At 37.8% G+C, this 16,761-nt stretch overlaps 1 protein-coding gene across 1 annotated transcript in view; it reads left to right on the top strand.

Moving 5' to 3' along the window:
• LOC140142070 (uncharacterized) overlaps positions 1-16,761 on the top strand; it is a 58,745-nt gene that overhangs the window by 8,073 nt on the left and 33,911 nt on the right. Inside the window, exons 6-20 of the mRNA XM_072164022.1 lie at positions 1,075-1,191; positions 1,783-2,022; positions 4,162-4,273; positions 4,891-5,051; positions 5,199-5,459; positions 6,356-6,936; positions 9,170-9,386; positions 9,862-10,089; positions 10,192-10,332; positions 10,612-10,639; positions 10,768-11,136; positions 11,299-11,433; positions 12,043-12,381; positions 13,099-13,152; positions 13,474-13,782. Of these exons, the coding sequence (XP_072020123.1) occupies positions 1,075-1,191; positions 1,783-2,022; positions 4,162-4,273; positions 4,891-5,051; positions 5,199-5,459; positions 6,356-6,936; positions 9,170-9,386; positions 9,862-10,089; positions 10,192-10,332; positions 10,612-10,639; positions 10,768-11,136; positions 11,299-11,433; positions 12,043-12,381; positions 13,099-13,152; positions 13,474-13,782 (3,292 nt within the window). The remainder of the gene's footprint in view (positions 1-1,074; positions 1,192-1,782; positions 2,023-4,161; positions 4,274-4,890; positions 5,052-5,198; positions 5,460-6,355; positions 6,937-9,169; positions 9,387-9,861; positions 10,090-10,191; positions 10,333-10,611; positions 10,640-10,767; positions 11,137-11,298; positions 11,434-12,042; positions 12,382-13,098; positions 13,153-13,473; positions 13,783-16,761) is intronic.

Raw genomic sequence — 16,761 nt, 5'->3', positions numbered from 1 at the left:
CTACTAATTGTACATCCATTGATAATTTTATATATTTTACCTACTTCTTTACTCTAAACCAAGAAATAAAGGTATATTAAAAGATGCTCTATTTGAAATAGAGCATTGCATTGTGGGGATACCATGCTGCCTGACTCGGCAACATACTGCCTGATTCGGCAGTACTTCCTGATCAGGCAGTCGGACCGGACTGATATTTAAACTATTCTCCAAACTTCTAGCAAATATATTTCTCTAACATGACCTAAAATTACAGCTAGGTTAGATGTTCAGAAGGGGTCGCACTTTCGTAGAATATGAGTGAGGGCAAAGCATAGCTAGCTCATAGCTAGCCAACTCCCCGTGTTAATTGAATTGAGATTTGACCGAAAATATTGAGCTATATTGGTAACGGACCGCTCCGTTCTGAAGGATGCCACAAAAAAAACGGTACAAGCTACATTTAAACTATTCTACGAAATTCTAGAAAATATAGTTTTGTAACATGTCCTAAATTTTTAGCTAATTTAGGTGTTTGGAGAGGGTCGCACTTTTGTGTTTTAGGAAGGATATGTAAACGACAGATAACACCAAAAATATGAAGAAATTATTTCCAAACCGTGTTAAGTCAACAATCATTATGTTCCTCATTTTCAAGAATGCTGGTTAACAAAAAGCAGGCCATTGTCTCATTTCGTGAACAAAGGTCCACATACCATTGTTTCCTGTCGTTTCCTTTATAATCGGTTACCCAACTGAAGCTATAATACCAGCTTTATTGCGATATCGCACGTGTAAAACAGACACATGTGCACAACCAGAGAAGATCCGATTTAATCAGTTGAGCTGTTTCAATGAGTGTTATCTTGGTTTAATAGCTTTTAATGGGGTTTAAGTCCTGCAAAGGTCGAGATGAATTCTACTGTAGACATGACTGCATCATGAAGGTCTTTAAAAGGAGGGGGGGGTGGTATATTGTAACACATGTTACGTTCTACACAGACAGATGCACAGTACATTAAATCATACTTGGTATAAAAGTGGTATAAGATATGTTTCCGCAAATTGTAATTGTTTTCATAAAAAATTTTGTAGCGAAAGAAGTACAAGGAATTAATGGAAACAGGTACGACGCCGGTCCAGATGGTCAAATTGTTTGTTTGCGGAGCACCAGCAGCGGGAAAAACGACTTTAAAGAACTCTCTAACGCGAGTATGTGTATCTTTATACCTTCTCCATGTTTTATATAACAAAGAAGAATACTAATAATTTAAAACAATTTGCATATATTATGTTATCATTTATTCATTTTACATAATGCGTGTGCACCTAGCGTTAGCACAGTTGAAAACTGAACCATGGGGAAATTTAAAAAAGGGGGAAATAAAAAAGGGAAATTTAAAAAAAAGGGAAATTTAAAAAAAGGGAAATTAAAAAAAGGGGAAATTAAAAAAAAAGGGAAATTAAAAATAGGCGGGAAATTTAAAAAAAAGGGGGAAATTAAAAAAAATGAGGGAATTAAAAAGGAGAATTCTATTTAAAAAAATCGGGGAATCAAATAAAAAATGGGGAATTAAAAAAAATCGGGGAATTAGATAAAAAAAACCGGGAAATTAAAAAAAAGGGGAATTAAAAAAGAGAAATTGGCGGAGATGGTACACCGTACAAATGACCATACCCCTATATTTTGAGATTTCATAAGTATATACAGTCTGTTTAGATCACATTTGAAAATTGTATTTAACTAATAAATTCATTACCATAGGACACTTACAGATAATTATACTTTGTACCGATTTAAAGGATCTTGAAGAATGCACAATATGCATCCAGGACTCCGCCAACGATACCAACCCGCTTCCATATATACCAACTGCAGGGATCGACATCAGCAAGCATGAGATCAAGGATATTGGGATATTCAGGATTTGGGATCTCGCTGGTCACGTGGAATACCACATATCACATGCTATGTTTCTTGGTGCAGAGAATTCGGTTTTCATAGTTGTGTATAACCTAATTAAGGAATCACACGCAAAAGATGTAAGACAATCCTCATTTCAAATCATTAGTTTTGGTTTCTCTTTTGTTCAGAAACCAAAAATCAAGGGATTAAAAAGTGGAGATGAACTGGTCTGCAATCATAACACTATAATTGTGCTGGGAGGACACAAGAGGGTATATATAACCAAAAGTATAATGGCCTATAGCCGTATATAATAGCCTATTGTGCTAACATTTTCATTATCGGATATCTATCAACGCGGGCGACAGTTGATGCTCTCTGTCGTAGGTGGCACACTTTCATGACACCTTATAATTACACCCGAGTTCTACGAGGCCTACATGTAGAAATCATGTGCTTATATTGAGGGAGTGAGGGTGTTTTGTTTATTTGTCTGAAATATAAACGATGCATGATGATGTAGATGATTTGATTGTGAATTAGTTTATTCCCCGGAAAGCACAACCCATACCTCTTACCTATGCTCCCTCCGCCACCTATATATAACCTCCTCCCTCCCCACCCCCTCCCGCCTCCCCACACTCGATATCGACTCTTCCCTATTATTCCACTCCACTCTTGAGTTCTCCTCTTCCCCTCCTCCGCTTCCCACTTCCAATGCTCTCTCCCCTCTGTTTCTCTTTCTCCCTTACCCTTAACCCCCCCCACATACACACACCCTCTTTCCCTGACGATCTCTTCTCTCTCTCTTCTCCATCTTTCTTTTACTCTAAGTCTAGGCCTACCAAATCATGCGATACCCAAATTAATAAATATTTTGAATAAAAGTCAACCTGCTTTCTATCATATTGATCTTCCGTCATGCGACATGCACATAAATAGAGTTATGTATAATAGTGTTTATATCACTGAAGTGTCTATTATATCACTCAAGTGTATAATCTGTCAAGTGTCTATTGTAATGTCTGTGGAAATATTTCGATGGTCTATATATTTTCACAGTGAAATAAGTTATGGCTATTTCGTAGTCTCAAGTCAATGCTTTCAAACTAAATCAATGCTTTCAAATGTAGACTGGTTTGTTCGACTTCTCTGCTCGTGAATATTGCACTGCGAAATTTAAACATTTCTTTTGTATGCTTAGATCAGGTAACTTCAAACCCTGTAATTTTCTTCTTCACACCACTTATAAGAAACTGAAACGAAAACCGAATCTGCCTGATACAAATGTTCAGTTTTTAACAAAAGGTAGAAACAAAGAGTTCGATATCTTGTGACTCAAGTGGTTAGGGAGGATAATAGGAAACCACGTGACCAAAACCAAAACTAAAACTAAACATTTGAAATGACCGAATGAGTTATTCCAATTGTCTAATCCATCATACATCCAATATGGAAAACATGAGGGGTATTTGTGAATCCATTCCACTTTTGCGGCATATTTCATCATTTTAGCTTCAATATGGCAAATTTTTACCATAAAGTTGCATTTACTATATACTTCAAAATCAGGGGTGTAGCAAGAGCCTCGTGGGCCCATGGACAAGAAACAGAGCGGGCCTTTTTAGCATGGCCGAATTTACCATTGGGCCAGAGGGTCCCCAAAATTGCCCCGTGCATTTTCCTTTTAGCCCGATAACACCATAATTTGGACACTAAAATATGATAAAATTGCTCAATTTTGTGCGCTTCGTGCATATCATACTAGCTCTTTACATAGCCAAATTCACCTTCATTTTGGGCTAAAATTGTCTGAAATTGAAAATTTATTTCGCGCGCAAATGTCCTAATAAGATCGGAACAAAATGTGCTTATCTTAATATGCAATGCTTCTGCCACCATGCACGGGTGAGTTTGGGGCATCCAAAGTTTGGTCTGGTCCAGGTAAATTCGGTCCTGCCTTTCATCATCTCTTTAATCAGAGCTTATTTAATTTTCACTTTTGCTTGGGGCCCCAGCACCCTGGGGCCCATGGACTTCGTCCACCCTGCCCCCCCCCCCCCGCTTGCTACGCCCCTGTTCAAAATATTCCCCCATCCCCCCCATTCCCCCATCTCCCCATGTCAACAAAAAATCTACGGCACTGTTTATGTTAACTTTATAAACTTAAAAGTGCTCCCCCGTGATATTGCAAGTAGTGGTTTATATAAGTATTTAATTGATATTCAAAAAGTAGCTACTAAAAATATTTTTTTGATGTTTGTACCTCTGTAAAGCTTCGTTACTGGCTGTGCTTTCTGAAATCCGGTCATTCGACGATGCAACCTACCAAACCACAAGTTGTAATTGTTGCTTCTCACATGGATCAAGTTGATGACAAGAAAACGGGTAGGTATAACATATTATATAATATAGACAGCAAAATAATCAAGGTGCCAGTTATTTGTAACCCCTGTATATCTTAAACAAAGGCAGATATGTCATTATTAGAACCAATAGCAACTTTTATCTCGGTTTTAGTCTCATTTGCTGATATCGGTCAAAAAATATATATGATCAAAATCCCACAAAAATGTTTTTGGACTGGCTAGCGCAAGGTGTCACTGTATCGGTTGGAAAATTTGCAACACCCCCCCCCCCCACACACCCACACCCACACACACAATTTGTTAAATTCTCGACCACACTGGGTCAAACAATTGGGGGTCAACAATCAACATATATACTAATTTGCGAACAACAATTTCCCTAGATACATTCACATGTTTGGGGCGCTACCATTTTGCATCCTTGCCCGGGCCCCATAAACTTCTAGCTACGCCACTGAGCTGAGAGGGGTGAACAAAATCTTAATTTATTTGCTCTCTGTATTCTATCTGGTTTGTACGTGTTATACATTTACGGAAATGTTGTATACAAATACATAATTGATAACAAAATCGAGTATTTTACATGTAGATAGGGCAAGAAGATATACAATTTCTGAGTCTTAAGTAATTTTGCAGGATATCGGGTCGCTCAACGACATCTAGAGGAGATGAGATGTATGTTTGAGGAAACACTTGATATTGCTGACATTGTTGTCACTATCAACGCTTGCAACGCCACTGATCAAGGATTTGAAGTGTTAAAACAGATGCTGAAAAAGATGGCAGCGAACATGTTGGTAAGTGATTAATTCGACAATCTAAACCGCCATTGAGGTTTGTCTAATCACAAATGCCACTGAGGCTTTTCCAATCTTCACTGTCACTAAAGCTTACCCAATCCCAACTGCTAACTGAAGTTTTAATGTTATTGATGTTTATAACAGGGCAGTCGAATGCTACCAACAATATGTCAAAGAATAATGGACCAATGTCGTAAGTGGTACAACCCCAAGTATCCCGTCGTGCCTTGGTCCTATTTCTTCGATAGGGTAAAGGAAATTGCGATTTGTCATCAATTTCAGTTGCATAATTTGACTCCAACACATATAACTGAGAAAATTTCCACCTTGACACAAGATATTGATAGTATGATCGAGGAAGATACTGTAAAACTTGCTGCTTCCTATCTGCATGACATGGGTGAGGTAAAACATTGAACATTTCATACACCTCTTTCTAATAGTGGGCTTCCGTCGGATTACCTATATGTGAAATAAATAATAATATTATACCCGATCATAGTGCAGTTTTGTCCACGGATAATTCACCGTGACCTTTTCAGCCATAAACCCGCTTAGTGAAGATTAAACCGAAATAGGTAGTACTAAACCATTATAGTAATCGATTGTCCAATCCACATTTCTTACCACGTGATAATATTAATCCAATGAGCGATCGAATTGTCCGCTACGGTCGACTAATCCAATCGATAATGACACTATTGACATGTACGGGTGGAGCTCCACTGACTGAGCTTTGAGGATTTTTCACTGGTTTGCTATCATTTACTCATCAAGGCGCTCCACCGTTATTATAAGGACTATGCTAATAATTTAAGGATTGACCTGTAGACAATAAACCATACTTGATTGGCAGAAAGTACTAAATTTGTACCTATTACGGTTTGGTGACACTTCTCTTCCAAACGCGACCAAGTCAGGGCGGCCCGGTGAAGCAAAATGTGCATTGGATTAACACGGGAGTTCGGATAAGATTGTAGATTTCCTTTCTCATACAAATGCATGCTCCCCCGTTATTAAAGCTTGTACCGGATTAAAAATTCAGATATTTTGAAAAAGTAATTGAAACATAGAGCAAGTACTAAAGTCAGAGCTTTTATACTTTTTGATACATGACGCTAACTAGTTCATCTCCTATACCCACAGCACAGCGCTACTAGTAGGGTCAATTACCTATGTGAGTGCCCCTGTGTTGTGTGCATACATGTAGTTAACAATAGCTGCATGATGTCAATACTAAATGATCACTCACTCAATTATTAACAATCTTTGTTAAAACAATCGTCATCATTTTTTAACAGATTTACATTGCAAAAGAGGATAGCGAAATATGCGAAGCTATGGTCATCATGGACATCCAGTGGCTCTGCGCCAAAGTCATCGCTGAAGTCTTAGCTGGTGATGAATTTCCAGCCGAGTTCCAGAAACTACCAGACAAGCCTGTGTATAGTAAATCGGAACTACCAAATTTCCTGGCAACTGGAAAAGGGCTTAAATTTGAGTTTACTGTATTGCTTTTGGAGCATCTGAAACTCGTCTTCACCACCGATGATGGGAACTATTTGATTCCATCCAAACTACAACCATCTTTGCCACCTATCCTGATTCAGAAGAGCGCTAAGGCTCATATTTATGGCATTCGCGTCGAGTGCGCTGACGAGTCGGACATGTTCTCGCCCGATCTTTTCCCCAATATCCACCTGCACATGTTGGAAAGTCATCCCGAATCGCAGGGAAAGGCCAATTATTCAATTTCCGCCATCAAGTGTGTTGTTCCTATTAAAAGCATGTTGCAGTTGACGGATATGGAAAGAGCCATCAATATTGCTGTATTATGCAATAATGAGGTTGACAAACCTGTAGCGCATTCTCAACTACAATCGTATGTTACTGTTACATAAGATAAACTTTCAAAACCTTTAGAATAAATTAATGCATACTAAATTGTTAAATACATCCAATGTACATACATACGTAAATAATGGTATACATACTCATTTGTTCACGTCACACAGCCAGCGTGTGTTACTTATCTTCGAGTCTCGAGTCAAATTTTCGAGTCTCGAGTTTCGAGTCTCGAGTTTCGAGTTTTATACTTCGAGTTTCGAGTCTTATTTTTCGAGTTTCGAGTCTCATATTTCGAGTTTCGAGTTAAATTTTTCGAGTTTCGAGTCTTATATTTCGAGTTTCGAGTCTTGTATTTCGAGTTTCGAGTCTTGTATTTCGAGTTTCGAGTCTTATATTTCGAGTTTCGAGTCTCAAATTTCGAGTTTTGAGCCTCATATTTCGAGTTTCGAGTCTTATATTTCGAGTATCGAGAGTCAAATTTCGAGTTTCAAGTTTATCATATCGAGTTTCGAGTCTCAAATTTCGAATATCGAGTGTCAAATTTTCAGGTTTTGACTTTATAATATCGAGTTTCCAGTAATACAAAAAAGTATTTAAACAAACAAAACAAGCAATCACAAAACATATTCACAGACATACATATTAACACACATATTCACAAAAACGTGCATTTTCACGATAATGAAATTCACAACGGACCCTTTCTAATGGACAAATGACATTCAAAACCCACTCATATTATTTCTTGGTCAAAATATTATAAAATGGGTGAGAAATAGCTGATTAAATTCTGCCTCCTAGAGAGTTATTATCAAGACTCGAAATTTAGACCCAATTTCGAGTCTCGTCATTTTACAGAAAACTGACCTTTTCTAAAACACAAATGACATTCAAAACCCACTCATATTATTTCTTGGTCAAAATACTATAAAATGGGTCAGAAATAACTAATGAAATTCTGCCTTCTAGAGAGTTATAATCGAGACTCGAAATTTAGACCCAATTTCGAGTCTCGTCATTTTAAAGAAAACTGACCTTTTCTAATGGACAAATGACATTTAAAAGCCACTCATAATATTTCTTGGTAAAAAATATTATAAAGTAGGCGAGAAATAACTAATTAAATTTGGCCTCCTAGAGAGTTATAATCGAGACTCGAAATTTAGACCCAATTTCGAGTCTCGTCATTTTAAAGAAAACTGACCTTTTCTAATGGACAAATGACATTTAAAAGCCACTCATAATATTTCTTGGTAAAAATTATTATAAAGTAGGCGAGAAATAACTAATTAAATTTGGCCTCCTAGAGAGTTATAATCGAGACTCGAAATTTAGATCCGATTTCGAGTCTCGTCATTTTAAAGAAAACTGACCTTTTCTAATGGACAAATGACATTTAAAAGCCACTCATAATATTTCTTGGTAAAAATTATTATAAAGTAGGCGAGAAATAACTAATTAAATTTGGCGTCCTAGAGAGTTATAATCGAGACTCGAAATTTAGACCCGATTTTGAGTCTCGTCATTTTAAAGAAAACTGACCTTTTCTAATGGACAAATGACATTTAAAAGCCACTCATAATATTTCTTGGTAAAAATATTATAAAGTAGGCGAGAAATAACTAATTAAATTTCGAGTCTCGATTATAACTCTCTAGGAGGCCAAATTTAATCAGTTATTTTGTTTGTTTAAATACTTTTTTGTATTACTGGAAACTCGATATTATAAAGTCAAAACCTGAAAATTTGACACTCGATATTCGAAATTTGAGACTCGAAACTCGATATGATAAACTTGAAACTCGAAATTTGACTCTCGATACTCGAAACTCGAAATATAAGACTCGAAACTCGAAATATGAGGCTCAAAACTCGAAATTTGAGACTCGAAACTCGAAATATAAGACTCGAAACTCGAAATACAAGACTCGAAACTCAAAATACAAGACTCGAAACTCGAAATATAAGACTCGAAACTCGAAAAATTTAACTCGAAACTCGAAATATGAGACTCGAAACTCGAAATACAAGACTCGAAACTCGAAATATAAGACTCGAAACTCGAAAAATTTAACTCGAAACTCGAAATATGAGACTCGAAACTCGAAAAATAAGACTCGAAACTCGAAGTATAAAACTCGAAACTCGAGACTCGAAACTCGAGACTCGAAAATTTGACTCGAGACTCGAAACTCGAAGATAAGCAACACACCTCAATGTCAAAGTAATGCATAACCATAATGCTATTGCTAAATTTATTTCATCAGGTTGAAAAGAATCACCCAAATGTATCTTCGCCATCGTTCACCGGGGACAGTTGTCACGTGGAAATTCCTCAGTCCGAAGTCATTGAAAACAGAGTGCAACCTGGAGAAGGTTTTGTATTATGAGTTGGATGATTTGCACAAAGCTGAAAAGGGAAACGGCACAGTGTATCATTCACAACTGGCTCATACTGACGATATGACTGATGTCATTTGCCAAGTAATTAATTTGTTGCTTTACAATTTAAGAATCAAATTGTGGGATAGGCTTTTACGACGGGAATTCATAACAATTAGTGGGTTTTTAGCGGGTTTAGAACTGTCAAGCTTTCGTCAAGAGTAGCTCTGTGTTCTTGGGGACAAAGTACCTAAGAATGAGACATGTAGGCCGTCCCTTGCCTACTGAGGGCAAAGAGCCGTTCACTGAAGACTGTCCCTTGTCAACAGAGAACAAGCAGGTCTTGCCTATCTGCCAATTTTAAAGGTTTTGGTGGCTCTGAAAAGAGCCGTTCACTGAAGACTGTCCCCTTGTCTACAGAAAACAAGCAGACCTCGCCTATCTGCTATTTTTTTTAAAGAATCATCTTTTAAATTGAATGTAAATTCTAACCAGTCGAATTCAGTTCTTCTAACTTAAAACAGTGAAATATCATACATTATATTTTGACCTACCAATAATTACATTAATTTTTAAGGGTGTTGATATGACGTTTATTGCTGAACTCGGCGGATGTAGTGGCTGGGAGTGGATATCGACCTGGCTTCAACAACGAATATGTGCAGTACTTGATGAAACACATCCCCTAGGTAGTGACTATCGGATGCTTGCAGATATATGGGGCATTCCATGGTGCAAATTTCAGCAGCTTGCTCGGTTTTGTTCAACTACCAAAGGTCATTCGATTACCGACGAAATACTGAAAGTAAGTGCAAATAATAGGAAACACAATGTTACGTAAAACATTATTTGAATAAGTTGTAATGTATAATTTCTTCATAACAATATATATTCGCCTATATTGCAGGAGGTATGTTCCATTCGTCGAAGGAATGCTGATAAACTGACGATTCAAAAAGTGTTGACTGTATTGAAACATCCGAGTATGATTGGCAACGATGATTTGGCAAAAAGCATCGAATCGATGTTACTGGACAGCGGTCATCAAGTATGTATTATGGTCCCTGCTACATAGACAACTATGATTGTAATGATAGGGCCTAACACAGATGTAGATAAAGCCTTGTAGTTTAACTACGTCAGACCGTTTTGACTGCGTCCTGTTTCACAGGGCAATGAAGCCATCTGCGTATAGGTTACAGGTGTGACATCGGTACTTCGTCTTACTTCACTTTGTTTTTTATACAAAAATTAATACATGACTACCAACGATGATAGTAGTACCATCGTAACATAACTATATCCGCCGTTTTTTCCCCTCACACAGGTTGAAGACAAACTACCAGACAAATATGGTAAATAAAACCTATATGCTAATATTTTATATTTATCAAAACAAATAGAGTCGTCGATATATTACGAGGTGACCATAACATACCGTATGAAGACAACAAAACTAATTATTGTCTTCATTGTTTGAAAGGTGTTCCTGATTTGACCCTCCTGTGGCGAGCAGTTTTGAAGCGTACTCATCAAAGCCTAAAACGCACAATAAAACCGAGTGAGCTGCTTCTATACTTAGTGGGTGAAGGTTCTCTGTTATCTGACGATGATCAAGACGAAATTGAAACCAAGGAGAAACTTGAAGGGCGCCGAAAAGCTGTAGATCTGCTCCTGTTTAAGCTCATGCATTTGACGAAACCAGATTGGCATGAGAGTTTTGTAGCAGGACTCCAACAAGAAGCGCCGACATTGGTACCGATTGTGACTGAAGCACGGGATGAGTTGCTACAAGAAAGGTGGTTTGCTTCCATTCCAGTCATGTCTTCACCGCAAGGACAAAATGTGACTGGTAGGGTTAAAAATAAGTTTGCTTTCGAACTGTTTTTCTTGTATCAACCATTTCGTGTGATATTTTACGTTTCATTATACGTTACGCCAACACAGATTAATACATATGTATCTGAAATATATATTGCATTTCAATCTATATTCTTCTCTACCGTTACATCAGATTTAGTTCCCGAGAGATCACTGAATCAAGCCGACATTGTCTGTAAGAGACAAAATCTAGAAATCGTTGCAAGGAATCGCGAAATACTTCAGTTCAATCCAGAGGAACTTGTTCCAGTCAGAATGCCTGTTACAGGTAAGATCACTAAACATAATTATTATCTTTGTTGATTTCCTTCATTATAGGCACCAGCGTGCTCGCTTCAATGACATTCTTACAGACTATATCCCACATGATGTGGGAGTCCCTCAGGGCGCAAAACTCGGCCCATGGTTTCAGGATTCTCATAAACTTCTGGTTGTTGGACGACCTGATATTTGCAGAAAATGTAAATCAGATTACCACCGTTCAGCTTTTTTACAATGTTTGCAAAAATCCCTCCAAATGTCAGGCCATTCAGATTTGCTTCAGTAAAACAACCCCCAGGCCAGCGACTTGAGTATCGGTACAGAACCACTGTCATACGTCTCGGGGTTCCTGAAGAGGTCTGGATTTGATAATTTTGAGCTGAGTGTGATTTGGCCAATTGACCACGATTATGTTAAACAATAAAATACCTATAATAATAAGTGAAGTCTTTGAGCAAATTCTTTATCGTACAATGAGCCTTTTGTTTTGAGTAGGCCAATAATTTGGAATAAACACTTTGTGTTTGTTATCTAGGATTCTTGGAACCCCTCTATTCCGTGACTGACCTTCACAGTATGCATAAAAATACTTCTTTTATTTTAACTTGATAAACAGAGAAGCTGAAGATACTCGACAGTTTTAAAGCCATACTCAATCTTCCAAACGTTAGAGAAAGATTGATAAGTATCACCACAGAAGAGATCCTAGATTATTTTCCGTGTATGTCAAGCCATACGAAGGATGAAATACGCCAACAGTTCACCATACATGGACAGCATGTTGGAGCAGAATACTTCCTTGAAAGGCTTCCAATTATGGGCACATCTTGGCCACAGCATCTAATGCAAGCACTCCAGGGACAGAGGCATTATGACTATATGCAATATTTGTTTGAGGAATACCAAGCTTACTTGCAGCAACATGAAGACCAATCAGGGGCTGAAGATAATAAAGGTAGTACGATTATGAATGTTGGCGAAATGGTCCCGTTCTTTCCTAAAGACACTCAGTTGCTCATAGTGTATAGGTACAGTGGTGGTTGTGATGTAGATGGTAGTGTTGATGAAGGTGCATATTGGTGTTGATGTGGTTGTGTATTAATCACTAGTAGTTCAGTGTTGGTATTGTTGCTTTTAGTGTTGGTGGTGGTACCCAGTGGCGTGGCAGGTGTGCCCGGGGGAGGGACAGGGAGCGATTCCTGACAACTCAAAACAAATTCATTGTTCTTAGTGCTCTTAAATACGCACACATTGACCTATGTATAGATAGTGTAAAATTTTTCGCGCGAAATGAACCCAATGTGTATCAACTTTTACTTCAAATAGTATGAAACAGAAAATTTTCCCGCGCTGCGCGGACAGATATGCCAGTAAAATTGGGTCGAACTAATGCTCTCTGGGCATTTTTCCTTCCCCTCCCCACCGACAAAAAGTGCAGGCAATGATTGTACCGACGCGTATGTATATTTGCTATGCTTTTCAGGTTTCTACCTTCGTTTAAGACTGCATGGGGGTCTTTACACTAGTCTAACTCATGAATATATTGCACCAAGGATATGCCGATTTTCATTGGTGGGGTAGTGTTGGTGGTTGTGGTGCTGTTATTATAACGTTTTGAATTTTCAACACTATCGTACATCATGAATTTACACCAGTTACGTTATATTTTCAGCTCCGCAATCAGAAGTTCCAATAAAGCCTCAGAAGTCTGCACAAGAAGTGGCATGTAAGCTTTAATCTTCCATATTTCTGTTCAAATATTCAAGTACTTGGTGATAATGCAATATATTTAAGTATAAGTTTGGATATGATTGTATTCGTTGTGCTGGGACATTTTGTTTTGCGTATGTATGTGTGTTTTGTGTGTAGGTGTTTCTGTTTTTGTCTTTTGTTGTTGACTTTTTTATCAACGTCTTCAGCTATTGCTGTTGCATTGTTGGAACCATGTCAGGTAGATGATTGAAAAAGTTATATGAAGTTTTTTTGAAATCACAAACTATTACCTTAATGCATATTCTAACACAACGGTTTCTTTTCTGATAAACAGGTGAGCTTCACCATCTTTTCATCTGGGACAAGGTAGTTGATCTAAAGATGGTTATGCTACGTGAGATAGCATCTGAGAGCATCTTCCGAACCCTGTCCTCACATATGCCAGAATTTGTCCAGATGTACAAACGTGAATGCACTGCCAGGAAGTCATCTGATGGAGAGACAAGGGCAGTGAGGTGGATCATGGAACGACTACAAAAGTCTAAAGATTTAAGGTGGCCTGGAGCACTTCAAAGCATCTTACAGTGTAATGATGCATTACTTGATGACGCTCGAAGAGAATTCTGGAAGATTCACGAAGAAGGTTAGATTATTTTCCTTTTGACAGCGTTTCCACTTTTATATTAGATTCAAACAAAGCTGTCCCTTCTAATGCTATGCTGGACACATGCTTCCATGCATTGGCAAAGGACGTTTGTGAATACTGCATTAAAGCATAAATCTGAGCTCAGTATAAGTCGTCCGCCTGTCACAACTATTATAAATATATTGTGTAAAGTAGGTGATTAAACTGGTATTTTCATTTCACCCACAGGGTGCCCATGCATAGCGGTATCGTCACAGCGTCCAGATTTACACTGAATCATTCTGGCTCTGAATGAATTGTCTAAGATGGCTTCCGATTAAGTAATATGCAACGAATTTAATGTTAATATAGATGCTGACCCAAAAAACTGTTAAACTAGTGTACACAGATAGAAATCTGGTTTGGCGGTGGAACTACTAGTACTACTGAAGTACTGTATACGACTTGTATGAAAGTTTGCATTAATATTGAATGAAGATTTTATTGTTTTGGAAAACGTAATTTAGTTTTAAAAGAACATACGTCAGCAGTATTATTGCTGTAAGGTTGCTGCTTTACTTTGGCTATTGATTTTTCTGGAAAATGACCAAGATGGCCAATGAACCGTAGAACGGTTTTCTACCACAGCAGTCGGAGGATTAAGGAGGCTACGTACACGACTTATGTAAGACCCACTGCTGAGTATGCAGCTGCAATATGGGACCCACACACTCAAAGAAACATCAAGAAAGTGGAACAAGTCCAGCGAAACAGTGCCAGATACGTTACCAACACCTATGACCGCAGATCAAGTGTTACCCCCCCTGCTGAGTGAGCTCCAGTGGCCATCTCTACAAAGTAGACGTCGCCAAAGCCGGCTAACTATGCTCTACAGGATTCACTCCGATCTGGTTGACATCAGTTGGAAAGATCACGTCACTGAAGCAACATCCAACACCAGAGGTCATAACTCCCACATCTGGACGCCATATTGCAGCTCGCAAGTGTACCTATCTTCCTTCTTCCCACACACAAGTAGGGATTGGAATTCCTTAAAGAAGGATACAGCAGCCTTCCCAACACTCGATGCCTTCAAGATGGCATTGAGGGATGGCTCCATCTAGACAGCAGACAACATCAAATTTTTAATCAGCACTTCACTGTACATATTTTGCACCTGAGATCTCTTGTCTGCGTCATATGTCTGCGCACCCACCACTCTGCAGTGAGTAATCTTCTTTTCAAGAAGCCTTCACTACAACTGGAAGAAGAAGAAGGAGATGCCTAAATAGATTGGTCACACACTACTGGTAACGGTCACACTGGAACCAGACATAATCAATAACAGTGTCTCATGTTAGTTGTGATGTTTTACCAAAGCCGTAGCCATCCTCATCTACTAGCATCCCAAAAATGAATTTCTTACCCTAAATTAAGCCAATTTCAAATGTTTACACATGTTTGTTGGCGAAATGGTCCAAAAGGTAGAGAATACCATATTTTGGGTATTAATTAGCATAATTTATGCAAATTAAGGGGTTTTATGCATAGAGACAGGTTGTCTTTTTGGATGAATCTTTTCCTCTTGCCCCAAGGAACATCCATACCAAATGGGACCTTTGCAGCGTTCACCCTATGTTCACCCCTTAGCAAGTCTACTAGCACAAAATACTTGTTAGGAAATAGGAACTTCGGATTGACGTCCTTGCCACCCTGAAAGAAAGAATTTGGATGGTCATAGCCGTTATCATGACCCTGCCCCTGGGACCCCATCCACCTTCAAATTTTAACATTCTTTCATCCTTTGACTATTTCAGTTGACATCCACACACCCTTATGAAAGCCACGTCATTTCTTCTTCACAGGAACGACTCAGTTCTTCGCAACAGCTATGATAGTTGAAATTAGCCCTAACCTGATCACTCTGACTGGGAAAAAGTATAGGTTGACTTTCATTATTTTTTACGACTGGCCCCCGAAGTCTATGATGTATGGGAATGACCTAATTTACATACAAAATCATGTGTTTCTGTATTGAAAAGGCTCCTTAAAATCATTAAAAAAATACTTGATCTCTCCCATATGTGGTACGCATGCAGGATTTGATATTTCTAATCATGATCAATCCAAATTTATGAGTTTTTCTGAAATATGCATTAAAGTCGCAAAACCATAATCCTACTTGTGGTGTGAAATCTCAAGCCCTATTATTCAGATGTTTAAGTATAAGCTGGTTTTGTTCAAGGAACTATTCCAAAGCCACCTTCACATGAGGAAACTAAAATGGAGTTCTCATCATAAAAAGGGTGAAAATAAGACACCGAAGGTGCTTTCCATCAGTTTACATTATGGTGTTCATAATGTCGTGAACTTCTTTCAAATTATTTGGTTATTATTAATATATTTTTTATAATTTGTCATGAAATTTGTATTATATTGCGAATTTCAAAAAATCAAAATTGTTCAATATCAGAAGGACATTCCTCGTACAGTATACTTCGATAAATACCTTTTTACAAATACACATATGACCCATGAGCACGACATACCAAGACCAGCCAGCGTGATATAATCCTCATACATTGACCATTATACATGGATGTTCTAGTTCATATCAAAATAATTCTTGTCAAATATATTCATGTGGTATATGCATGTACCTAATATGACATCCATTTACTGTTTTTCTTTTCTTTGCAAAAATGTTATTTTTATATTTAATAAATTATTAAATTCTATGTCTTTCATTGTAATATTTTCATGTAACCTTGGGTGCCATCAGCCACACGCTCAGCGTTCTTGATGGCATCCACATCTCATATAATTTATAATGTATTTGATTATCTGTATTTAATAATAATTTGTATATATGTGAGAAGAAACCAAATAAACTTGAATTGAATTGAAAAAAGGATAGGAACTCTATAGATAAATATCATCAAATCTAAGTATTAATTGAATTGCAAAATTATTACACATGTTGCAATTCCGAATTTG

The sequence above is a fragment of the Amphiura filiformis genome, chromosome 20 (assembly GCF_039555335.1).
Source record: "Amphiura filiformis chromosome 20, Afil_fr2py, whole genome shotgun sequence".
In the NCBI taxonomy this organism is placed as follows: Eukaryota; Metazoa; Echinodermata; class Ophiuroidea; order Amphilepidida; family Amphiuridae; genus Amphiura; species Amphiura filiformis.
Note: the sequence above shows the minus strand (reverse complement) of the source record. Positions and strands in the feature narration are given on the sequence as shown.